Genomic DNA, 23,548 nt, shown 5'->3' on the forward strand with positions numbered 1-23,548 from the left:
GGCTCAGCTGAGATAAGGGACACTCAGGGGGACTTACAGTGGTGGTGGTGGGGGAGGCTAAATGAATGGGACAGGTGCACCATATACAGAAACATGAGATGTAAAGCTGGATCTGGAGGGGAGATCCTGAAATGGTGGGACAACTGGCGTGCTGTCTGACATGCCCCAACAGAAGCAGCAGAAAGGAACAACGTTGACTTTTGGGAGAGTGACAGGACGAGAGCAAAGTACCCCTACCCCTCCACTGGTTGCTGCTTGCCTTGTGCGGGTGCTGAGGAGGGGAGAAGCAAGGGATGCTGAGCAAGGTGGAGGCTTGTCTTCTGTAGAGTATGACTGTGGGCTCTTGCAGACAGCAGTGCCTCAGTTTCTCCCTTTGTTTCAAGGTTTTGAGCTTTTCAGGTAAAGTTTGAGTTAAGCTGCCCTGGAAGATCGCCTGTCTTCATTTGAGCAGGGTGTGTGTGAGAGGGAGAGAGGGGGTGAGCCGAGTGTGCTTGAGCATGGGAGGAATTGGGCCATGCCCCAGGACTTGAGCCATCTCTGGCACAAAAGGAGTTAATGGCAGGGACCGCGCCCCCCCGTGTCCGGGCACGCGCAGCGCGCCCCCTCGGTGCGCGGGCACAGCAGCCAGGCTGCCGGAGAGCAGATCTCGGGGATTCAGGTGCGGAGCCCTTGGCCTGGAGGCGATATGGGTGGTCCGCAGCCCGGTTCAGTCGCTCGCAACAGCCCGGGGAACAGGTGAGGCCGCCTGCCCCGGTCTCTCATCCTCCAGCTGCTCATACCTTGCTCCGATCCTATCCCCTCCCAATCCTGGGCTCCTCCACTCCCCAGCCAATGCTCCCCATCCTTCTCAACCCCCATGTTCTCCATCGGCACCCCTGACCCTCCAATCCTCCTCCGCTTTGCTTCTCTCCTCCGCCTCCTCCCTGAATCCCGCATCCCTACCATCGTCCCACCCGTGGTCCCTCTATTTCCACAGCCTGGCCGCATGCTCATCAAAATACCCCTACTAAGTGCCCCCAGCCCTATTCCTGTATTGCAAATTGCCAGTCCCCCCTCCCCCGCAGTGCAGCCCCATCCTTTTTCCATCATAGCATCTCACAGCCAGGCTCCCTCCCCCACTCTCTGCAGCCCCCTCCCCCCAGGCCTTTATCCTATCCTCCCCCATTCCAATGCAGCTTTGTCCCCCAATACCATTCCGAACCCGTGTAGCCCCCAATACTGCAGTTCTCCATACCAGCCCATTCCTGTACAATGCCCCTTGCCCAATACTGCTCCAGCCCCCAAAGTACCCCAGATGCCACTCTAATCCCCAGCATTGCCGCCTCCCCTTGTCTTCTCCCAAATTGCAAGTTGGACCAGGATGGAGATCTCGGCCTTGGGGACTCACAGTGGGTCCTAGGGTACAGAGGGCGTTTGGGGGTCGGTGGATTTGTCTAGGTGTTCACGGGGGAGGGGCTGCAGGGAATTGACTCAGAGGGGACCAGTATTTGGCACTGAAGGGTTACTGGAGAGGGAGGCATCCCGAAGGGGTTAATGGAATTTGTGGGGAGGGGCAGCACCGAGGGGGTTAATGGTATGGGGGGGTGCTGGCGGGGAAGCCGTGTGAATGAGCGGTCTGTGCCCCAGAGTTGCCATGGAGATGGTGAATGGGGGGATTGTGTGAACTCAGCTGCGGACTATCCCCCCCATACACACACACACACACACACACACACACACACACACACACACACTCCCTTCTGCCCCACCTCCCTACTCCTACCCCTTCCTTCCCTTTCCCCTCCTCCCACCCCCCCACCCAGGTGCATTCTGGGCAATGTCTGGGATCTAACCCCCGCCCCCCTACTTTGCTCCCCATTTCCTCTGAGCCCCCACCCCTTTAGTGGTTTTGCCCGCCTTCCCTCATCCTCCTCCTTCCCTCCCTCCTTTTCTTTCTCCTTCTCTCTCTCTAGCTCTCTTCCTCTCCCTCTACCTCTCTTGCCCTCCCTCTCCCTCCCTCCCTCTCTCTTCCTCTCTCTGTTTCTCCCTTTCTCGCTCGCTCTCTTACACACACACATTCTCATTCCCCTCTCGTTGTGGCCTAAGGCCGGGCGTTCCCAATCTCCCTCCCCCACCCCTTCAGCCAGTTCTTAAAGGAGCAGGCCGGCAATCTTGGAAGGCGGGAGAAATAGGGAAAACTAAATTGTATCTGTGTGCGTCTGTGTGTGTGTGTGTGTATGTGTGTGCGCGCGCGCACACGCAGGCTTGCACGCATGTATGTCTCCATGCAGCAGTGTCTGTGTGCACCCATATGTATGTGCTGGCTGTATAACTGTATGTTAGAAAGCCCGTGTGTCTTGAGTGTGCTATTTCTGTTTCTGTCTCCACCTATGTGTCACCATTATGCTGTATGTGTCTCTGGATATTTACCTATGTGGTATGTGTGTGATTATATTTCAGTGAGTCCCTGTGTGTGTCTCTGAATGTATTTCTCTGTGATTCTCTGGCTCTGTGAGGCTCTCTGTCTCAGGATATGCGACGATATGAGGGATCACTGTGGGTTTGGAATATATGTCTGTGGGAGTGAATATCGCAGTGTCTGTGATCCTGGCTTGGTCTCTCGCACTCCCTTTTGAGTCTTTGTGACTTTATTTCCATAGGTCTCTGGGTGTGTGTCCCCCACACCCCGTTGTTTATTTTACACTGGCTGAATATTAACAATGCCTAGGGTGCTAGGCGGAAGGAGGACTGAAGGAGGACTATGGTCTCTGCCTCAGTTCTGGCACTCGGTGTGAATTAGAGATAACCCACAGAAAGGACCAAGGCTTAAGAATTTGGGAGCTGGGCTGAGGAGCAATGTACAGGGGCACAGGAGGGTCTGGGGACTCTGGTGAGTGGCCATCCTGCTACCCCTCCAACCCCACTGCCTGCCCTGGTTGCTGGTGAGGGGGTCTCTATGTGGGATGCTATGCCTATCTGCCAGTTTTTCCTATTTCTGACTTAGAACCCCTGAACGAGGTTAACAATCCTACCCTTTTCTGGTGTGGGAGGTCCCCGTGTGGAGTAACTGGGGCCAGGGGTCTAGAGAGTTCGCTCCGGAACCTGAGCCCCCCTTCCAGTGTTCCCCGCCCCCTGCTTCCACAGGCTACTCTGGGTCTGGCTGACCCCAATGAGCTCCACTGGCTGAGGAGTTGGAGCTGGGGACTGGAAACTTGCAGTGGCAGCAACTGTCACTGTGTCAATCCCCTAGGATCTTCTGGGCCGCAGCAAGGCACACAGACTGCTTCTGATGGGCAACAGAGATCATCTGTGGGCCCCTGGAACGCCAGGCCGCCAGGCCAGGCATGGGAAAACTCCTCACTGTGGGAGGACAGCCCAAGCCCAGCGGGGGGGGGGGGGGGGGGGCAAAGAAACAACTCCCCTTAGCCCTCCTCCCAGACCATGTCAGGTGACGCATGCTTCCCTCTCTCCACAGGCCTGTCTGGCCCTGAGGGAGTCCCTTTCTGAAGCTGTGGTGCTTGGACAACCTCTCTGCATTGCTGGGGCACCTGTAGGTGTCCCCCGAGAGCTCAGTCTTGAGGTTCAAGTCAGTGTGGCCATGAAGGGGCTGCCTGTTGGGCTGATGCTGTGACCCCGGAGTCTGCCTTTCCTGCCGGTCCCCCTGCCCGGAACATGTGGCTGCGGCTTGGCCTGCGCTCGCTGTTCCTGAGCCCCGAATCCACGGTTGGCCGGAGCCTGTACCTCACCCTGTGGTTCCTCAGTTTGGTGCTGAGGGCCAGTACCCAGGCCCCAGCGCCCACAGTCAACACCCACTTTGGGAAGCTGAGGGGTGCCCGGGTACCCTTGCCCAGTGAGATCCTGGGGCCTGTGGATCAGTACCTGGGGGTGCCCTACGCAGCTCCCCCCATCGGCGAGAAACGTTTCCTGCCCCCTGAGCCACCCCCCTCCTGGTCGGGCATCCGGAACGCCACACACTTTCCCCCAGTGTGCCCCCAGAATATCCACACGGCTGTGCCCGAAGTCATGCTGCCTGTCTGGTTCACTGCCAACTTGGATATTGTCGCTACTTACATCCAGGAGCCCAATGAAGACTGCCTCTACCTGAATGTCTATGTGCCCACAGAGGATGGTGAGTGCTGCGGCCAGGCACTGTGCCTTCCCTGCTTCCCGCCCGCCCTGTTGTGTTTGTGGCTCGCATGTGGTTGTGTGTGCTCTGCAGCATGCGTCTTTCCGTTGTCTATGAAGATGCTTCTAACCATCACTCAGCTTGGCCTCCCCATTCTTCCCTCCCCCAGCATTGTCTGAGCTCCCATGTGTGAGTGACACTGTTACCAGGAGGAGCCTGGCCAGGCCTGAGAGCTTTGATGGATCTAGGGCCTGAGTGCTGGATGGGGGGTCCCTGGGGGAGTATGGGTCACTGCTGGCAGCTGCCTAGGATGCTGGCTCCACCAGGCCCCCCTGTTGCCATTCCACCTGTTTTGAAAGGTGGTAGGTGCGTGTGGCCAAGGGAGCCGGGTGCGTGTGGGGGGCGGGGGGGGGGGTCAGCCTGGTGGGCATCACTTAGATGCCTCCTCTTTGGCTAGCTCATGCCTCCTCCCGTGGGGGTCACACTCAGGTAAGTGACAGAAACAAGGAGATGGTGGGACAGGCTCTCTGCCATGTGCCGCCTGCAGAGCAGCTCTTGGGGCCTGGGGGGATGGGGGTGCATGCCCCTGAGCAGAGGCCTCCTGTTATTTTTTAGTTTTTTATTCATTTTACAGTAAAGCGGATTTCCAAGGAATGCGCCCGAAAGCCCAACAAGAAAATTTGTAGGAAAGGAGGTAGGTAGCGAGCCGGCGGGGAGGGAGAGAGAGAGAGAGGGAGGGCTGCCTGCCCACCTGCCCTTGCCCCTGAGGACCCAGCCTTCCTTCAAGTAGCCCAGGCTCAGGGGGCAGTCGGTGAGCAAGCCTGAGCTCCACCGTAGCCAAGGGCCTTGGCTGCTTTGCAGGGAGGATTTGGTGGCCTAAGGCAGGTTCAGAGCAGAAGCAGCAACCCCGTTTCTTCCAAATTCCACACTAACGCATGTGCCGAAGACAGAGCCAATGGTTTTCTCTGAGCCACCTCAGTGGAGGGGGGTGGAGGTGGGGGACTCTAGACAGCCAAGTTGGAGCCAAAGGCCTCTGCCCTTTTCCCAGCAGGGAGCCACTGCTTCATCCCTATGTACTCTTTCCTGAGTGCAAAGTCTAGACTCAACTTTCCAGCCTTGAAGTTTAGACCAAAGTCACCCTTGACTCCACCTCTGGCCACAGCATAGTTGAGTGCCCCAGGCTAGTCTGGTGGCTAGACCTTGGGGGTCTCTGGGAACTATGGACTCTAAAGGAGGCATGAGATCCTGCATTTTACATTTACCCTCTTGCTGGGAGGTGTCTGTTCTCCTTGCAGAAATAGTTCTTCCTGTTCAAATACCACATCATGTTTTCTGCAAAGCACTTTTCATACTTAGCTCGTAAAATCCTGCCCATGTCTCTAGAAGCTTGTAAAGCAGGAATCAGTTTCCCAACTTTACGGATGAGGAAACAGGCCCAGGGGAGTGACTTGCTGCTGCTCAAGGCCCTGTGTTGGTCGGTGGTAGAACTGGGGCCAAAACCCGGGTCTCTTGACCCTCAGGGCAGTGTTCTTTCCACTGTAGCACGCAAGGCTCCCATCTGGTCATTCCCACCTCCCCAACTCTGTAAACAATGGTGAAATGTGGATGGGCTGGACCAAATTGGAAATAGTACCAGCTTAAGGAATAGGTGAAAAGTCACAGCCTGATCCCTACAACCTTTTGGCAAGATTGGGGTTTGTTTTCCTTTGTAATCCTAGGGCAGGCTTTCCCTGAATTGGGGTTGTCAGGATTTCCTGGCCGGATGGATGCTCCCTGCTGAGCAAGAATCTCTAGGGGACACATTCCCAAAATCCACATGTTGAGTGTGTGTGTGTGTGTGTGTGTGTGTGTGTGTGTGTGTGCTGAGTGTTGTTGATGCACCTGGAAGCACCCAGGGGGGCCTGCGGCTCTAGGGACAGTGTGAGGTCCCACACTCAGCCTAGGACCTCACATGCTGTAGGCGATCAGCAAACACTTGTCCCACAAGAGTGGCATTGCAGAAAGAGTATGGGTCTGGGAACCCCAAAGCCTGAAAGTCCCACCTCTCTTCCGCTCACAGTGAGACAGACTTTAGGCAAGCCCCCCGACACACACACACACAAAAGGACTTCCACTTTGGCCTCTGAAGGTGGTAGGGGGACCATTCCAGCCTTGACATTCCTTTAGCCTGTGAATGAATTCAGGAAGAAAATCTCTTAAGCCTGCTCCTGTGGGTTACTTGCTTGAAGGGTGTGGGGGTGTGCTGTGAGGAGAGAGGATGACTAGACAGTAACTATTCCTAGGAGGAATCATCTCCCCAGGGTGCCAGTGAGAGCCCAGGGGAATCCAGTCCTCAGAGTTTGGCTAGAGAGCTGACTGGAAGCTCTCCTCAACTGCAAACATTTGCCTATCAGGATCAGTGACTGTGGGCAAGGCCATGTGCTAGGCACTGTGTGCTAGGCAGGGCTTTTGGAGGGGTATGAGGTAAAGGCACAATTCAGGAATAATGGATAAAGTCTTCATCGCTACTCTGACGAAGCTCCTGTCCTAGGATTGAAACTAAGCTGGTTCAGCTGAGCCCCACAGGCCAAGTTGGGAAGTGAGTTCCAGACAGCGTGCAGGGAGGGTATTTGGTAATTTCGAGGCATGGCTCAAATTAGTTCCCTATCCAGGGCCGGTTGGCCATTCAGAATGGAATTTCTGACCCCACTTCTGGGGGGAGAGATATCCCATCCGCAGCAGTTGTTAGGATTGTGGTGTGCATAGGGTAGGCCTGGTCCAGATGGACCCTGCAGCAGCACAGTGTGGGGACCAGGGATGGTGGTTGCGCTGGAAGGAGCAAAGGCATCTGCGCAGAAGAGGTCACAGATGAGGCCGGGACAACGCAGCAACCCAGGGATGCTCCTGGTGGGGCAGGAGGGGAACAGAGGGTGTGTGTGCAATAGGGACCCACTTTCTAAGTCAGTGCCCTTGGGAAGTGAGGGATTTCCGGGGGAGGATCTGCCCCCTCTCCCCACTTCCACTCCATCAAGTTGGAGGGAATACATGTTTTGGATGAGTACTTCCCTTCCGCCGGGGGGGGGGGGGGGCTGTCCATTGTGCCAGCCACGATGCCATAGGCCCCATGGCATTTCCAAGGGTAGTACTGGCAGGTGTTAAGACGGTAGGTGCCACTGGTGGTTCGGGAAGCTAGAGGCCATTCCTGCCCCTCGGGCCCAGCTCTTGGCCTAGTTGAAAAGCCATTTTGTAATATGAGGGAGGCTCCTGTTTTGATTAATAGCTGTAAGGGAATTAGTCACCAGTGACTAGACCAGCTGGGAAAGGGGGCTATTTGCTGCCTCCAGGCTGAGAGTATCTGGTGTCACAGAGCAGAGGGTAAGCCCTGGGGTACTGGTGGAATGACCTCTGTCTCCCCACTCTGCCCAGCGTCCAGGCAACAGGTCCTCTTTCTCCACAGCCATACCCAAGATACACCTATCATCTCCTTAGAACAGGAAAGAGAATTGGTGCCAGCTTACCCACAGGTCCTCAATGTCTCTCTTCTCCCCTCTGGGTCCCTTCTTTTCTCTCCTTCCCCCCCTTCCTCTCTCCCTCCACCCCACACTCCACCTTTTTTCTCGCTGATTCTTTCCTTCCCTTTCTCCCATCCTAGAAAGGTGGTATGGTGCAGTGGAAAGACCATGGGCTTTGCAGTTGAGCAGACCTGGGTTTGAATCTTACCTCTAGTGCTTCCTGGCTGTGTGATCTTGAGCAAGTCACTTTACCTCTCTGAACCTCAGTTTCCCCATCGGTGAAACAGGAATAGAGACAGTACTTACCTCATTGGGGTGTAAGGATCAAACAATATGGCAGCAGTAGAGTGTCTGGCATATAGTAAATATTCGGTATATGGTAGGAGCTGTTATTATTATTTCTCTGTCTACCCCCCTCTCTCTGTCTCTGTCTCTGTCTCTCTCTCTCTCTCTCTCTCTCTCTCCATCTCTCTCATGTCCCTCTTTCCTCCTCCCCTTCCTCTTTTCCCTCCCTCCCTCTCTAGCTCTCTCTAGATCTCCGGGCAGTGCTTGCTGCTCTTAGGCCTGGTTCCTGGGAGCAAGAACCCCATTTGCCATTAGCCAGAGCGGGGGGCCCCAACGAGGAAGACCAGAGGCAAAGCTTTATCTCTTATTTTCTCCTCTGGGAATCAGGGTCAACTGAGGCCCCGCATGAGCCTTCCTACTGGGCCCAGGTAGCTCAGGGCTGGGGGCCCCAGTCCCCGTCTCTGCCCTAATAGCTCACTTCCATATCCAACATTATGGCAGTGCCACCTGTCATCCTCGGTGGCTGCCCCTGCTCTCCAGCTCAGCCTACCAGTGTCCACATTTGCAGCCCCCTTCCAACTGGGAGCAATCCTGTCCTTGCGTGGTCCTCTGGCTCTCTGCCCTGGCCCATATGCTGCTCCCTCCGGGAAGGTAGCTGATTGAGACGGGCTGTTGGGGACAGGGAGGCAGGGCAGGGAGGTGCAGGGAAGCCAGCACAGCAGGGGCCTGCAACACCATCATCCTGATGAAGGTCTGGGCCTCAGCCCACCCATTCCCTTGGTTCTTGCCATCCCTCCTGCCTGTCCTGGGCCCAAGCCCAGAGCTGGCTTGCTGGGCCACACTGCAGTCATGCTGTTTTTGAATTCTCTCTCTGTTTTGTTCTCTGTTCTGTGCTGTTGTGTCTCCCCGTGTCTGGTCCCCAGGATCCGGCGCTAAGAAACAGGGCGAGGACTTAGCGGATAATGACGGGGATGAAGATGAAGGTATTTGGGGGCTGCAGGGCGTGGCGGCTGGTGCATGGCACAGAGCCCCTCCCCCTCTCTATGGGGAGAAGCCCCGTCTGTCTGTCTGTCCGTCCGTTGGTGTGTTTCTGTTTCTATACGAGGCTGTTGGGCTGTTCATCCATCTTTGGCCTGGTTGGTGATGGACACAGCTGGCAGGAGCAGGAGACCACGAGCAGAGCCAGGGGGCAGGCCTCCTCCTCGCCCCAGTCCCCTACTCCCATCCTCTGCCCTCCAGTAGCAGCGGGCACTGACAGAGACAGCTTCCTCCCTCGTCTTCTGTGGTTCACGGCACCTGCCCCTACTGATCGGCAGGGAGAATGGAGAGAAGGCAGAGCAGAGGAAAGGCTGGGAGAGGCATGAAGGGAACTGGATGATGAGGACATACCTGTGTTTCACTGGCAGAGGAGACACTTGTGTTTTGCGGGTAGACTGGCTCCTGGGAGAGGGGCCCGGCAGGATATTGAACGAAGGAGTGAGGCAGTGACAACCCAAGGGGCTGGAGATTAGCACCACTTAGAACCTCCCCAGCCCCCTCCCAGAAAGAGAGACCTGTCCTCGGGGTCAGGGGCCACAATAGGCTCAGGACAGGGCCAGAAAAGCTGTGGGCTAAAATGCTGAGGCCAGAACGCCACAGCCCAGTCCATAGATGGTATAAGATCCTCGTGTGATGCTTGAACCAGTCTTCTTTCCTCCTTGGGAAAACAGGTTGTGTTTGCTTGGCAACAGAAAGCACTCCCTTTTACCTCCTTGCCCTGGCCCTGGCCCTGGCCCTGCCCCTCCACCCCTGGAGGTGCCAAACAGCTCAGGGGGGCCCCCTCTCCCCCCTACCCACCCCTTGCTGGTGGCTGGTAGGGCTGTGCTGGTGAGGCAGAGTGGTGGTCCAGCTCACACACTGAGAGGCTGCAGGTAGAGGTGGTCAGGCCGGGAGCCTTCTCTTGACTGCCCAGCTCCAATGCCACTGTACTGCCTGGGCTTGGGAGCAGCCGCTTGGAGGTCTCTCAGTGAATGGCCTTTGGGAAGGCTCCATCTTCATCTTAATGCTGACTGGGGTGGGGGTGGGGGATGGCAAGGCAGGGGTCTCTCTCATTCTTAGTTCGGCCTCCTCCTCTCCTCTTCCCCATCCCCAGTGCTTCCAGTTAAGTCTGCCTGATGCCCAGGGAGAATGGGGTAACATGGCTGAGAAACCATGTCACTTAAGGTCCCCCACACCCCATCTCTGCCATTCACTCCCTTTTACCCACAACCTTCCTTGTTCTCTCCCTGTGCCACCCCTTACCCCTACCCCTCTTGTCTCTGTCTGCACTGGGGGGGCCAGCTGCTGCCAGTGGCCGTATTTCCATGTAACTGGTCTAGTCTTGGGGGTTTCAGGGCTCCCCAGCCCCTGCTCTCTGAAGCCATGTCAGGTCCCAGGACTCCTGGGTGCCCCGGGGCAGGGACTCACTTGATCCAGCTAAGGAGACCAGGCCTTCCTCTTCCTCCCGCTCCCTGCCCAACAGGTGTGGCTGACTGCCTTCAGCCGGGAGGCTGAAACCAGAGTCTTTAAAAACAGCGCTGAAGTCCTCTGGCCAAGTCTCTGGCCCACACTTGAGTCCAGGCTGAGCAGCCCCATGAGTCCTGCCCTCAGAGCTGGTGGTGGTGTCCTGGCACCTGGGATAGCTTTGCTGCCCACAACCCGTCCCCCGCCCCGGCCAGGGCTGGTGGGGGTGGGGGAGGAAGGGCATCCTACCCAGCCTGTGTCTCACCCCTTCTCCTTGCAGACATCCGGGACAGTGGTGCTAAGCCCGTCATGGTCTACATCCATGGAGGCTCTTACATGGAAGGGACGGGCAACATGATTGATGGCAGTGTCCTGGCCAGTTACGGCAACGTCATCGTCATCACCCTCAACTATCGGGTTGGGGTACTAGGTATGGTTCCCTACTAGGTGCCTAGAAGGAAGACTGAGTCCTTATGGAAGGAGGAAAGAATGCTGGGAATTTAATGCTGGCCTTGGTTCTCAGCGGATGCCAATGACCATAGTCAAATGCCATTTGTTATCACACAGTCCCTACCCAAGTGCTGGGAGCTTCCCCGTGTCCCCAGGCCCTTTCCTGGAATGTTTAGCTGCCACTGGAAACTCAATTCAACCTCCACACCTTCTGTTAAGTTTCAAGCCAAGTCACTGCTTTCAGATTTTCGCTTAGCTGAGTTTCGCAGGGTCCATTAATTTTCTAGTGTCATTCCCCTATCACTACCCTCCCAGGCCCACATCCCTAAAAACTCCACACATACACAGATACTCCTTCTAACCTGTCACATATCCATATGCTCACATACCCTCACATGGCCACACAGCCATGCTGCCCATGCATATGATTATTTCTCACCCCACAAATACACACATATACCCATACACATATAGAACCCCCCAAAATCCACATCTACAAACTGCCTCTCACATACGCACATTCCCCACCACTCCATAAACACTCCACACAGTTTTCCCCCCACACATATCCACATACTATATACCTCTGTACACTCAACATCTGTACCCCATATGTACACAGATTTCCCGCACTGCCCACATTCCCATATATCTCGCCCCTCTACATCTCTATAGCCACGGCTACACCCATACACATTACACATACCCACATTCACACTTTCTTCTACCCCCATGTGTACACTCCACACAAAGACCCATACGTGTAGACCTTAAATGTACATAAATATTCCTTCCATGCATGCACACACATAACCATATCCCCCTGCACACCTCACTTCCTCATTCACTCCAACACCCACATACACACATATGTCCCTCACCTTCCCCATGTAAACACAAGCCAATATTCCCCCACCCTATGCATATGTATCCATATTCGCATGTCCACATCTCCCCACCCAATACATACACAAATACTATACACACACCCCTCATATCCCTGCTTCCACGTCTACAATATGTGTCCCATGCACCACACTTACATATCTCTCCACCATATGCACATACCCATGGACCTCCTACACGTATACCCACAATCCCACATATATGTGCACACATGGACACTCCTCCCAATCAGAGCTTGCATATATACATGCAGAATGCATATGTACATAGCCCCCCAGCCAACAAACACATACACATCCATATATCCCTGCTTCACCTCCAGATCCATCCATGCACATACCCCCACATTTGTACATACCCCACACTTACCCCATATATATATACACATGTACAAATTTCCACTACTCTCTCTGTGCCTATATCCCCATATCCTCCCACCTCATTACACAAATGCACTCCCACACATACATGCTTACTTCTCAAATGCTTCATCATATATACCTAGCTGCCCTTCCCTACACATCCTCTCTCATCTGCCCACTTATTTTTGTGATGTAGGCTGCCCCTCTGTGTTGTCTCTTCCTGGATGACTAGGACTGCCTATCTGTGGCCAGGGTCCTGAGGTAAACAAGTACCTCAGAGAGGGTGACTCAACATACAGGGTCTTGCTCCCTCTCAGACACTCACCCAGGCCTCCAAGGGCACATGCAGCCATATGGCCCCGTAAAGACATGAAGAAGATAATTTGTCCAAAGAGCTTGTGTCTTCTAAGTTCCAGTGGGTGGGGAGAGGGTGGCTATGCCATGCATCAGGGCTGGAGGCCTAGATGCTGGACCAGCAGCCATTTGGCCACTTGGCTGACAGGACCTTATTTTAATTTGCTTTTGAGTGTATTGTTTTTGCCAACTCTAATTCCAAAGACCCTGGTACTGCATGTCACTTCTGGTGCCATTTATGAACACAGAAAGGCAATCTTTTCTTGACTTACCGTTATTACTCGGTGGGCCAGCAAGACATGTCTTGGGGGTTCAGGCTGGAGAAATGATATTCCGTGAAAACAGCAGAGCCCATGTCCCTTCAATGGCATCTGGATCTCAGGGATGAAGTGTGCAAGACATCTGGTGGGCTTGGGTCTCATGGTTTGGCCGCTGCTCCTCTATCTTTCCAAGTTGCCCCAGACCTCCCAGCGAGGCTCTCTTGAGGGTTCTGTCCTGTTGAGGAAGTGGACCTGAGTCTCTGACAGTGAAGGGGAGGTGAAGGGGGCCTTAAATCCATAAGCTAGCTGCACAGTTCCTGGAGAGTCAGGAATATCCACAAGTAAGCTCACACAGACACCCAGCCACACATGCACAGTAGTTGAAGGCCAGAAGGAATTTTGCGACCTTATTTTGTTAGTGAGAGTGACATGGCTGCTTTAAAAAATGAGACATACCAAGCTCCATTCTGTTGGTTTTATTGGAAAGCACTAGAGAGTACTAAGAATGCACTTTGGTTTTCAATGATTGGACCAGCTAGGGATGCAGGAAAAGAAAGAGTGGAGGAGCGGGGGGGGGGGTGGGGGGGGAAGAGGGGAGAAAGTGAGAAGAGAAGAGGAGATGGGATGGAGAGAGTCAGGATGAGAAGCATCACTGTGAGAGCTGTGGGTTCCGTAGAGGCTCTTGCCAGGGAGTGCTCACTATGGCATCCTGGTTTGCTGAGTACTTGATAACCTTCCACTTCTCTAATCTTTAAGTTTCTCCATCAGAAGTTTCTGACCTTTGGGAGAGTCTTGGACCCCTTTGAGATTCTAATAAAAGCTATGGACGCTCCCCCAGTAAAATGGACACACACACTCAAGAAGTTATAGAAATGGTTCCGTGGTCACCACCAAAACTCATTCAGGGAGCTCAGGTTAGGAACTGCCCCCATCCCCCTCCTTTTATAGCCTCCTCTCATTTGGATAACCAGCACAGCACATCTAGGAGCAGGAATATTATTATTTGGGCCTCAGGTGTTAATGATCGACATATTGCCCAAACCTCAGAAGGAGTCATAACCTGAGATTTGGTCAGAAGTTCCCCCACCACTTCCTATGTCTCCTTCACTGCCTGCTCTACAACACAAATGTAACCAATAAGCCGCTGATTGGATTCTGGGTCCATGCAAGATGTTTTTGTCTCTTGGTGCCAGATGTAGAACATAGATCTGTCCCTGACACTTGGGGCTTTTGCCGTGTTGCTGACACTTTGTTATTTTGTGTCTTCAAGCATCCCAGATCAGGCTGCCAGTTTGGGGCCCCAGTTGCATGCACATTCACCCTCCCTTCAGCTTCTCTGGAAGCACTGAGCCCAGAAAGATGATCTACTCTGAGGTGCTTCTTTGGACATCTTGGGTGATTCATTTATTTGGAGAATGTCACAGGCCAGTCCATGGATCCCATCTTATTATTTGAGGAGCATCCCCCCAAAACACACTGAGCTGGAGACCATCCAAAGAAAGGGACCACAGCAGGATCCCAGATGTAGATATCCCTGGGGCTGAGGAAGTAGGGGTTTGCCAGATTTTTATTCTGGGTTCCAGAATCTAATCCTACGTCTTTGCTCTGGTACCCTTCAGACAAACCAAAAACCTGGTAAATGTTAAGCCTTGAGTGAGAGATCTGTGGTTTGGGGACAGTGTGCCAAACTCCCTCGTCTTCTGTCGATGGGCACCTTATGTAGATGGCAGTATAGACCTGGGTCCAGGGAGACTGTCTCAGATTTCTTCTGACAGTTTACGGAGTTAGGCAGTTCAGCTCTCAGTGTCATGTGGTTTCTGTGGATGGCTGAGTTACTGGGGAACTAGCAGCAAGACTGCTCTACTGCACTGCCAGGTTTCTGTGTGCTCACGGTCGGTCACATTTGCTGGATCATGTGCCCGAGCCTGTTGAATATGGCACTTCACACAGGACTCTTGTAGTAGGGGATGGTTGACAGGGCATCATCTGCATGCTTCAGCACCTCTTATCCCAAGATCGGTGGGAGCTCGGGGAGCTACAAGTGACAGTTGACTCCTCCAACCAGCCCTTTCAGGCCTTTGCTCCTGACCGGGGGAATCCAGACACATTGGAGAAATCTCCCCTACTACATCTGGGCACAGGCTCCTCCCACTGATGGGACAGACGCACTGATACATTTCCCCTGCTGCTACCTTGGCTCAAGGCTGAAGCCCGGGCCACTCTGCCTTCCATAAGAGAAAAGGGAAAGAAAATATGGAGGAGGGAGAAAGGAAGAGAGAGGGGACAGGAGGGCTGGGGGAAGCACATAGTGGTTTTTGCCGGAGGGTCTCGGGCTTGGACAGCTGGGTTGGATCCTGGTCAGCAGACTTTTGAAGACTTGCAGCAGCGGCTTCAATGTGTGAATGGGCCCGGCAAAGGAGAAGCTCGTTCCCTTGTCTGGAGGAACAGGGGCTCCTCCGTTCATCCTCATTCAGGCTTTTTCTAATTCCTTCACATTTCCTCGCCTAAAGAGGGCTTGTGATTGAGTCTTGAGAGGAATAACTAAGTACTTTACATACTTAACTGCACCAAATGTAAATTAATAACACCCTTGAAAAGGGTGAAACCCTTTTCTTTCACGGAAGCTAGAAGCAGGAGGACCTGAGAAAGACAGGGATGAGGTCTTGGGCCTGCTGGAGTCTGTTGGAATCCAGCCTCTGCCCATGGGCTGCCAGGACTGCCTGAGAGCTCTCCGTGAGCTCAGGGCGCCCAGACATGGCCTTGCAAAAACTTGATCCCAGGTGCTGTGAGCGAGCTCGTAAACATGGAGTCAAAATAGACCGATCTAGGTGTGGGTTTCCAAGGTGCAGGAGCGCCATGACTCCCACCTGGAAAGGACCCTTCCAAAAGCCTAGGGCAGGACAAGATAGAGCCCTTCCATGGAGCCTAGAGATCAAGGACGAGAGATGAAACGAGGCAGTGTGATCAGTCTGAAATGGAAGCAGGGTGTGTGTGTGGTGGGGGAGGAATATAGGACATCTCTGTGGGATAGCCAGCAGGTGGGCGGGAAGGTAGTCTCCATGGTAGCAAGTCTCCACAGCAGCAAATCCCAGCAGGTGGGCGGGAAGGTAGTCTCCATGGTGACATGTCTCCTCAGCAGCAAATCCCAGTGGGTGGGCGGGCAGACCTGTTTCTCTGGTAACACACTGCACTGACTTCCCCATTTCTCCACCAGATGAAAAAGATGGTCTAACCCAGTGGTTTTCTAACTTTAGCAAGCACCACATCACCTGAAGAGCTTGTTACACACACAGATTGCGGGCCCTCCTCCCCAGAGTTTCTGATTCATTAGGTCTTGGAGGAAGGGAAATGAGAACCGGCCCTGAGAATGAGAGGTAGGGGCCACTCGAGGCCCTGGAATGAGGTGTAGATGGGCTCATTTGCAGGAGAAGGGCAAGCAGAGCCTAGGGATTGTTGCCTCTTGGGATACTCACTTCCCTCAGAGAGAGGAGGAAGGGGAGAGAGAAGTAATTATAGACTTAGAGAGTGCGGTGCATATTAGAGATGCTTATGTTCATTTTACCCTGACTACAACCCTTTGAAGTATTTTTATATTCATTTTACAGAAGAGGAAACTATGGCCCAGATATTTTAAATAACTGGCCCAAGGCTATGTGACTAGTAAGAGGTAGAGTCAGGACTCGAACCAAGGACCGTCTGACTCCAGAATCCCTGCCCATTTCACTCTGTCTTGCCAGGGGCTAGGGTAATGTCCCGGATAGCACATCAGGGGCCTGGCCATTGGCAGTTCCTGCAGCTTAAGTCTCCTAGCTGGAGGGTCCCCCTTGAATAGTCTGGAGACCCCTTCCTCCAAACTGGAGAATGGGTGGATGGCAAGGAATTGATCCTTCCTATATTGATGGTGCTGGAGCTTGCAGAAAGGAGCTATGGTACAGGGTAGCCAGGTGGAAAGAACCACACTGCATGCCCATCCTCTGTCCTCATGCCCTCCGCCCCCACCCCCGCCGCCATCCCCAGTCTCCTGCCTGCCATTATAACCCAAATCCCCCATCCCTCTACCTTCACTGTCCTCATGCCCTTTGTTGAATCCAGGTTTCCTGAGCACTGGTGATCAGGCTGCCAAGGGCAACTATGGGCTCCTTGACCAAATCCAGGCCCTCCGCTGGGTGAGCGAGAACATTGCCTTCTTTGGTGGTGATCCCCGCCGTATCACTGTCTTTGGCTCAGGCATCGGTGCATCCTGTGTTAGCCTCCTCACTCTGTCGCATCACTCGGAGGGTGAGTAGCATTTGGGGCAAAACGTGAGCTAGCAAAGTGTCAGCTGCCCACCCTGAGCCTCAGGTCCCCCATATCCCCACCCCAAGCTCCAGAGTGTCCAGGGGAACCAGCTAGCCCACTTCTAACAGCTTGGCATCCCTTCGGGAGAAGTGGAATGGGAATGTTCCCCTAGGAGAAGAAGTAATTCTCCCCTTGTGAGAGAGGGAAAAAGAGAATCCCGTTTATATCTTGAGAAAGCAAGATGCTCCTTCTGTCATGATGGAAGTTGGATTTGGTTGAGTGGGAGTAGAATGTGTCTCTTAAGGGACAGTGGAGGGTTTTGGGGGGCAGGGCAACTCTTTCAGTTTGGCAAGGACATGTGACTTCAGGGTAGAGATCTAGGGTGGGAATTAGTTTTTAGGTGTAAGAAACACTCATTCTTTGCCTTTCTCTCTGAAGAACAAGTCTGTACAGGAAGGAAACTGTCCTTAAGTGGGGAGATGGGTCTGAACAGTGAGGATCACTAACCTGTGGGGTGGGCTTTTTTCTGAGGGGCAGCCATCTGGTAGCCCACACCAGACTTCCTCCCTATACAACCCCTAAGGGAAGACTCTCATTTTTAGCCCAGACAAAAGCCTCTCTCCTTGCCATGGGTCCCTCTGCCAGTGACTCTTCAAGGGAGCTGAACAGGCCCCTTTTTTGGCACAGCAGGCAAAGTTCTCTTCACCTCTGGGCTCTAGAGCACATTCTGTCTCTGAGAGACATAGATGAGCTTCTCACAAAGAGATCTTCCTGTAATAGGTGCCCTTCTCCGAAGTAAGGAAATCTGTGAGAGAGGACAAGGTAGTTTTGCTGGAATCAACCCTGTGAGTGAGTGATATTCTCACAGGAAGACTTCCAGTCCCTCTTTGAAGAAGGCCCGTCTCTCTGAGAGAGACAAATCACCCCTATCTGACCTAGACATTCTGCCTCTGTCCCTCCAGGGACTACCCTAGTGAGAGAAGACCAGGGTGAAATCTGCATCACACTTTAGAATGTGTTTCTAGGTGACAGGAATACTTTTCTCCACAAAGGAGGGTGAGGTGACCGTCTGTGAGGGCGCCCCTGTCTGAAAAGAGGAATAGCACCTCCTCTGGTAGAGAACTATTTCCTTGAGAGGAGAAGGCCTTTCTTGGAGTGCTGCCATATTCTGTCTCCTGAGGGGCCTGGCTGCTGTAAAAAGTTGTTCCCTCTGTCTTTCTGCAATTGATTCATGGAGAATAATTTTTTGAAAAGTAAGGCTTTCTCTTAAGTAGTAATCTATATTTCTCTCCCTCTTTTTCTACCCTTGCAAACTGCCTTCCTTTTAGAGGAAAGGAATTGTATACTTGAGGGCCAGATTATCCCTTACTTGGGAATGTTGGGGCCAGGGAGAGCATGATACCATTTTTTTTCCCCTCAGGGGAGGTAGGGAAGAAGAATAATCCACTTTTTGAGTTTGGGGGACTGGCTCCCTCTTGGCTTGGGAAAAAACTGGATCTGAGGCATCAGTAGTTTCTGGAAAAGGAAAGTCTCTATAGAGACTACACCCTGGAAGAGCACGTTCCCCGAAGACTTTGAGATCCCAAGGCCTTTGCCCTCAGGAATCTTTCCCCCAAACTCCCAGAATGTGAGGCTCTCTCCTGCCTGCATTTCTCATCTCTCATGAAAAAGACCCCTTTGTGGTGGAAGCGCCAGCTCCCTGGTGGTATGCTGGCACAGAGCTGGGCCCAGCTGGGCAGGAAGCAAGAAGGGAAGACAAGGAGAGATAAAGAGAGAGATCAGAAGGAAGCTGATGTCTGGGATCCAAGGGGTTAATTCTTTCTGGTACTTCCTTAACCCCCAAGTTACCAACCATCATCCCAGAACAAGGAAGCAAGAAACAGGCAGGGGATAAGTCAGTGCAGGGGCCCAGCAACCCCTCCTCTGGTCCTGATCCATCATCCCAGATAAAAGGTTTCTTCTTCCTTCATAGCTCCTTTCACCCATAGGGCAGCCTCAGTGACAAAGGAATGAGGAGGAAGTATTTGATTTGCCCCTCAGAGACAGGTAAGAGAGGCCTAGGCTGTGGGTGACATGATGGATCTGATCCGGGGATGCCTATCTTCTGTAGGGCTTTTCCAGAGGGCCATCATCCAAAGTGGTTCTGCTCTGTCCAGCTGGGCTGTGAACTACCAACCAGTGAAGTATACCAGCCTGCTGGCAGACAAGGTAGGCTGTAACGTGCTAGATACAGTGGACATGGTGGACTGTCTTCGTCAAAAGAGTGCCAAGGAGCTAGTAGAGCAGGACATCCAGCCAGCCCGCTACCATGTGGCCTTTGGCCCTGTGATCGATGGGGACGTCATTCCTGATGACCCCGAGATTCTCATGGAGCAGGGCGAGTTCCTCAACTATGACATTATGCTAGGGGTCAACCAGGGCGAGGGACTCAAGTTCGTGGAAGGGGTGGTTGACCCTGAGGATGGCGTCTCTGGCACTGACTTTGACTACTCAGTCTCCAACTTTGTGGACAATCTATATGGCTATCCTGAGGGTAAGGACACCCTGCGGGAGACCATCAAGTTCATGTACACAGACTGGGCAGACCGTGACAATCCGGAGACCCGCCGCAAAACGCTGGTGGCACTCTTCACTGACCACCAGTGGGTGGAGCCCTCGGTGGTGACCGCTGATCTGCACGCCCGCTATGGCTCACCCACCTACTTCTATGCCTTCTACCATCACTGCCAGAGCCTCATGAAGCCTGCTTGGTCAGATGCAGCTCATGGGGACGAAGTACCCTATGTTTTTGGTGTCCCTATGGTAGGCCCCACTGACCTCTTCCCCTGCAATTTCTCCAAGAATGACGTTATGCTCAGTGCTGTCGTCATGACCTACTGGACCAACTTTGCCAAGACCGGGTAAGGAGAAAGTGGGGGTTGTGCTTCTTTGGGACCCCAGCATGTCCTCTCTTCTGTTCCCCTCTCTAAACATCTTCCGTCATCTTTTTAAGAGATATTCCCCAAATCCTGCCTGGTAACCTCCTCACCCCCTTCCTACTTCCTCCTTTTGAGTCTTTTGTGCCATTTCTTCCCTCAAAAATTTTGTGGAGGCTCAGAACTAGCTAGCATTAGGACCAAGCAGCCCTGGGAGTTACTGGCAAAACTATAGGATTCAAAGTTAAATGGTCAGAGGCCGAGTGAAATGGAAATAAAGTACATTCATAAAGAGCCTTTCAAGGGTTCTTGGAAAAATTGGGCTGAAAAGTTTGATGGATGCTTGGTAGCATGTGAGAAGAAAAAGCATCTATAGCATGACCTTACAGGTTGGGCACAGGGAAGGATGAGACCATTTCCATGATGCCATAGCAACAGGCAAAGCGGAGGGGCATGGACAGAGGAAAGGGCCCTGAATAATGATGGAAATGTGGGAATTTATGGGCTGGGGAAGAGGTTTAGAAGTGGGTGTGAGAGGAAGAATTCTGGGCCTTTTGCTCATCCAGGTAGAGTGGTGACCCCAGATTTCCATGTGGTATTTCAGGGATCCCAACAAGCCGGTCCCCCAGGATACCAAGTTCATTCACACCAAGGCCAACCGCTTTGAGGAAGTGGCCTGGTCCAAATACAATCCACGAGACCAGCTCTACCTTCACATCGGGCTGAAACCAAGGGTCCGCGATCATTACCGGGCCACTAAGGTGGCCTTCTGGAAACATCTGGTGCCCCACCTATACAACCTGCATGACATGTTCCACTATACATCCACAACCACCAAAGTGCCGCCCCCGGATACCACCCACAGCTCCCACATCACCCGCAGGCCCAACGGCAAGACCTGGAGCACCAAGCGGCCAGCCATCTCCCCTGCCTACAGTAATGAGAATGCCCAAGGGTCCTGGAATGGGGACCAGGATGCAGGGCCACTCCTGGTGGAGAACCCTCGTGACTACTCCACTGAATTAAGTGTCACCATCGCTGTGGGGGCCTCCCTTCTGTTCCTGAACGTTCTGGCCTTTGCTGCCCTCTACTACCGCAAGGACAAACGGCGTCAGGAGCCCCTGCGGCAGCCTAGCCCTCAGAGGGGAGCCGGGGCCCCTGAATTGGGAGCTGCTCCTGAGGAGGAGCTGGCAGCATTACAGCTGGGCCCCACCCACCATGAATGTGAGGCTGCCCCCCCCCATGACACACTGCGCCTCACTGCACTGCCTGACTACACGCTGACCCTGCGTCGCTCCCCTGATGACATCCCACTCATGACACCCAACACCATCACTATGATTCCCAACTCCTTAGTGGGGCTGCAGACATTGCACCCCTATAACACCTTTGCCACAGGGTTCAATAGTACTGGGCTGCCCCACTCACACTCCACCACCCGGGTATAGCTCCAGCCCAGAGCACAGCCTATCTTCCGGCTCCTTCCCTCCCACACCCACGGACACATATGCACACACAGACACACACACACAGAGACACGTACGGACATATATGTATACGCACACACCCACACCCGACAGCAGACCCACCTGCACAAACGTAGACAGATGTGGACATGCACCCTCATGTACAAAAACACAAATAAGGAAGTAAACCTGAACAAACCCTTCAAATAGGGATGCAGATGAGTCTTTGGGAAACCGAGGACCTGTGGAACAGCAGCTGAAGCCAGCTCCTTGAGCCTGATCACAGACACTTCTGGGGGCCTGAAAGCACCAGCTGGACACCCCCTTGGTGCTCGCCTTCCGCCTCTCTTGGAACTGCACCACCGACCAACTCCAGACTTGGGAGCTTTAAAGAGCAGAGTAGCTCTTTCTCCCCCAGACTTGGTCTTTTTTCTGGGTCTTGTTTTTGTTGATTTTAAAAATAATTTTGGAACAAATGCCTCTCGAACCCATGAGCGCAAAGAGGCTCCAGAAGGGAGGCTCCAGGCCTATGTCTGTCTGGGTGTGGAACCCCCAGTGCTCACACAATCCAGTCAAGGAACATGACCCCCGCCCCCCGGAAAGAAACGGATTCAAGCAAGACCATGGGGTAGAAGGAGGAAGGGGCTACTGCTGGATGGGATTGGAGGGCCATAGGGGAGAACTCTCCAGCCATCTCTGTGTCCCTGGGGAGGGCTGCAAAGACTGCAGGGTGACCTGCTTTCCCCAAAGGCCAGGAGTACTGGCCTGGCTAGACCAGGGGACCCTATATTTGGTGAATGAGGTTCTGGTGGAGACCATGTCATTATTGGGCCCCTGGGTGTAATCAGGGTTCTGCCTCTACCCTTGGGGTCATGGTATCAGAAATTTGCCCCATTTTCTTTACAGAGTCTCTTTTGTGTCTGTCATTTCTCTTTCAAAAAGGCAGTGTTTTTTGTTGTTGTTGGCTTTTTTTTTTTTTTTTAAGAAAAGTTCTTAAAACACTAACGGAAACCCATGGAGTTTGTCCTTTGTAAAAATTTTAAACACAGTGTCTTGATATAAAAATAAAAAATCCAGTTAGCACTCCCAACCTGCCTCCCTTGCACAGGCCTTGCCCCAACAGACCTCCCAGCAGGGCGCCCCTGCCGGCTAGGAATTCAGCCTGCTTCTGCATCTTGTGCCTTTAAGCTGAGTCAAGCCCGGGCTATACCCTGCTGGGCCCCACACACAGGTCTGTCCAATCTTAAGCAGGTTGCTGTCCCCATAACCCTCTGCCCCACCCCCCAAAGCTCTGCTCTGGATTCCTGCGGCTCAAGCCTTCTCTCAGTACCCCGGGCCTCCTAATGAAATGGCAAAAAATAACACTTCCTCCTCCTCCTTGCCGCTTCAGCCTGTGCAGCCTCACACCACCGCTGTGGCCACCCGCAGCTGCCACTGTCACCATCAGCACCATCTTGCCCCCATCCTGGACTGGGGGCTGGGAGGAGGTGTGACCTCTAACAGGTTGAAATTCTTTCTCATATCTGAATCCAGTGTGGCATCAGATATGTGGACCCCCTGGCCTTGGGGGACTGACAGAGCAGGGGCCTCTTCCTCCCCAGGGATATTTGTTTCCTGTTCTGTGAATTACAATTGGAGAAGTCACTGGAGCCCTGGGAGGGATTTCTTTCCAGGATTGAGGTCAGTGGCTCCTCATCAACATAGGAGGTGCTGCTGATTCAATGTGGCTCCACAGGGTTAGCATTATGGTAGTTTGCATTGTTCCCAGCCGCTCGAAGGACCAAACCAGGAGTCTGCTCATCAAGTGTGACAGTTGGGCAGGGTTACTGCTGACACCTCAGAAACCAGGAATAGAATCCTTCAGAGTGACCCTGGCGAAGGGAGGAAGATGAACCAACACAACAGGATGATGTTCAGATGAGATGAGCACAAGATAGCACAAGGACCAAAACTGAGAACTAATAGACTACTAGGGTACATGGGAACAAGAGAGTTGCGCAGTGACTGACTTGACACGATTTGGTTAAAAAAGAAAAAAAAAAAGAAGTAGGGGGAGGGTGACGGGGTGGGTCACAATTTGAATGAGTCCATAGTGTAGAACTGGTGTTCTCTCTTCCTCCTCCCTCCCTCCTCCTTCCCTCTCTCCCTAGCTCTCTCCCTGTCTTCTTTCCAAAACTAATGTGAACCCTAGCATA

The 23,548-nt window shown here is 53.3% G+C and overlaps 1 protein-coding gene across 6 annotated transcripts; it reads left to right on the forward strand.

The window, feature by feature from the left end:
* Positions 1–444: 444 nt before the first annotated feature.
* Positions 445–22,443, forward strand: NLGN3 (neuroligin 3). Of its 6 annotated transcripts, none has more exons than XM_025982841.2 (8): positions 578–735; positions 3,455–4,108; positions 4,740–4,799; positions 8,805–8,864; positions 10,643–10,792; positions 16,787–16,972; positions 19,083–19,872; positions 20,492–22,443. In XM_025982841.2, exons 2-8 carry the CDS (start codon positions 3,652–3,654, stop codon positions 21,333–21,335), a joined length of 2,547 nt encoding a protein of 848 aa, XP_025838626.1. In that variant the 5' UTR covers positions 578–735; positions 3,455–3,651; the 3' UTR covers positions 21,336–22,443. The 6 variants fall into 6 exon arrangements, with proteins under 6 accessions (XP_025838628.1, XP_025838629.1, XP_025838626.1 ...); XM_025982842.2 differs by lacking the exon at positions 578–735 and adding an exon at positions 1,912–2,869; XM_025982843.2 differs by lacking the exon at positions 4,740–4,799 and having other exon boundaries at positions 445–735.
* Positions 22,444–23,548: the final 1,105 nt, after the last annotated feature.

Source organism: Vulpes vulpes, chromosome X (genome assembly GCF_048418805.1).
Source record: "Vulpes vulpes isolate BD-2025 chromosome X, VulVul3, whole genome shotgun sequence".
Lineage (NCBI taxonomy): Eukaryota > Metazoa > Chordata > Mammalia > Carnivora > Canidae > Vulpes > Vulpes vulpes.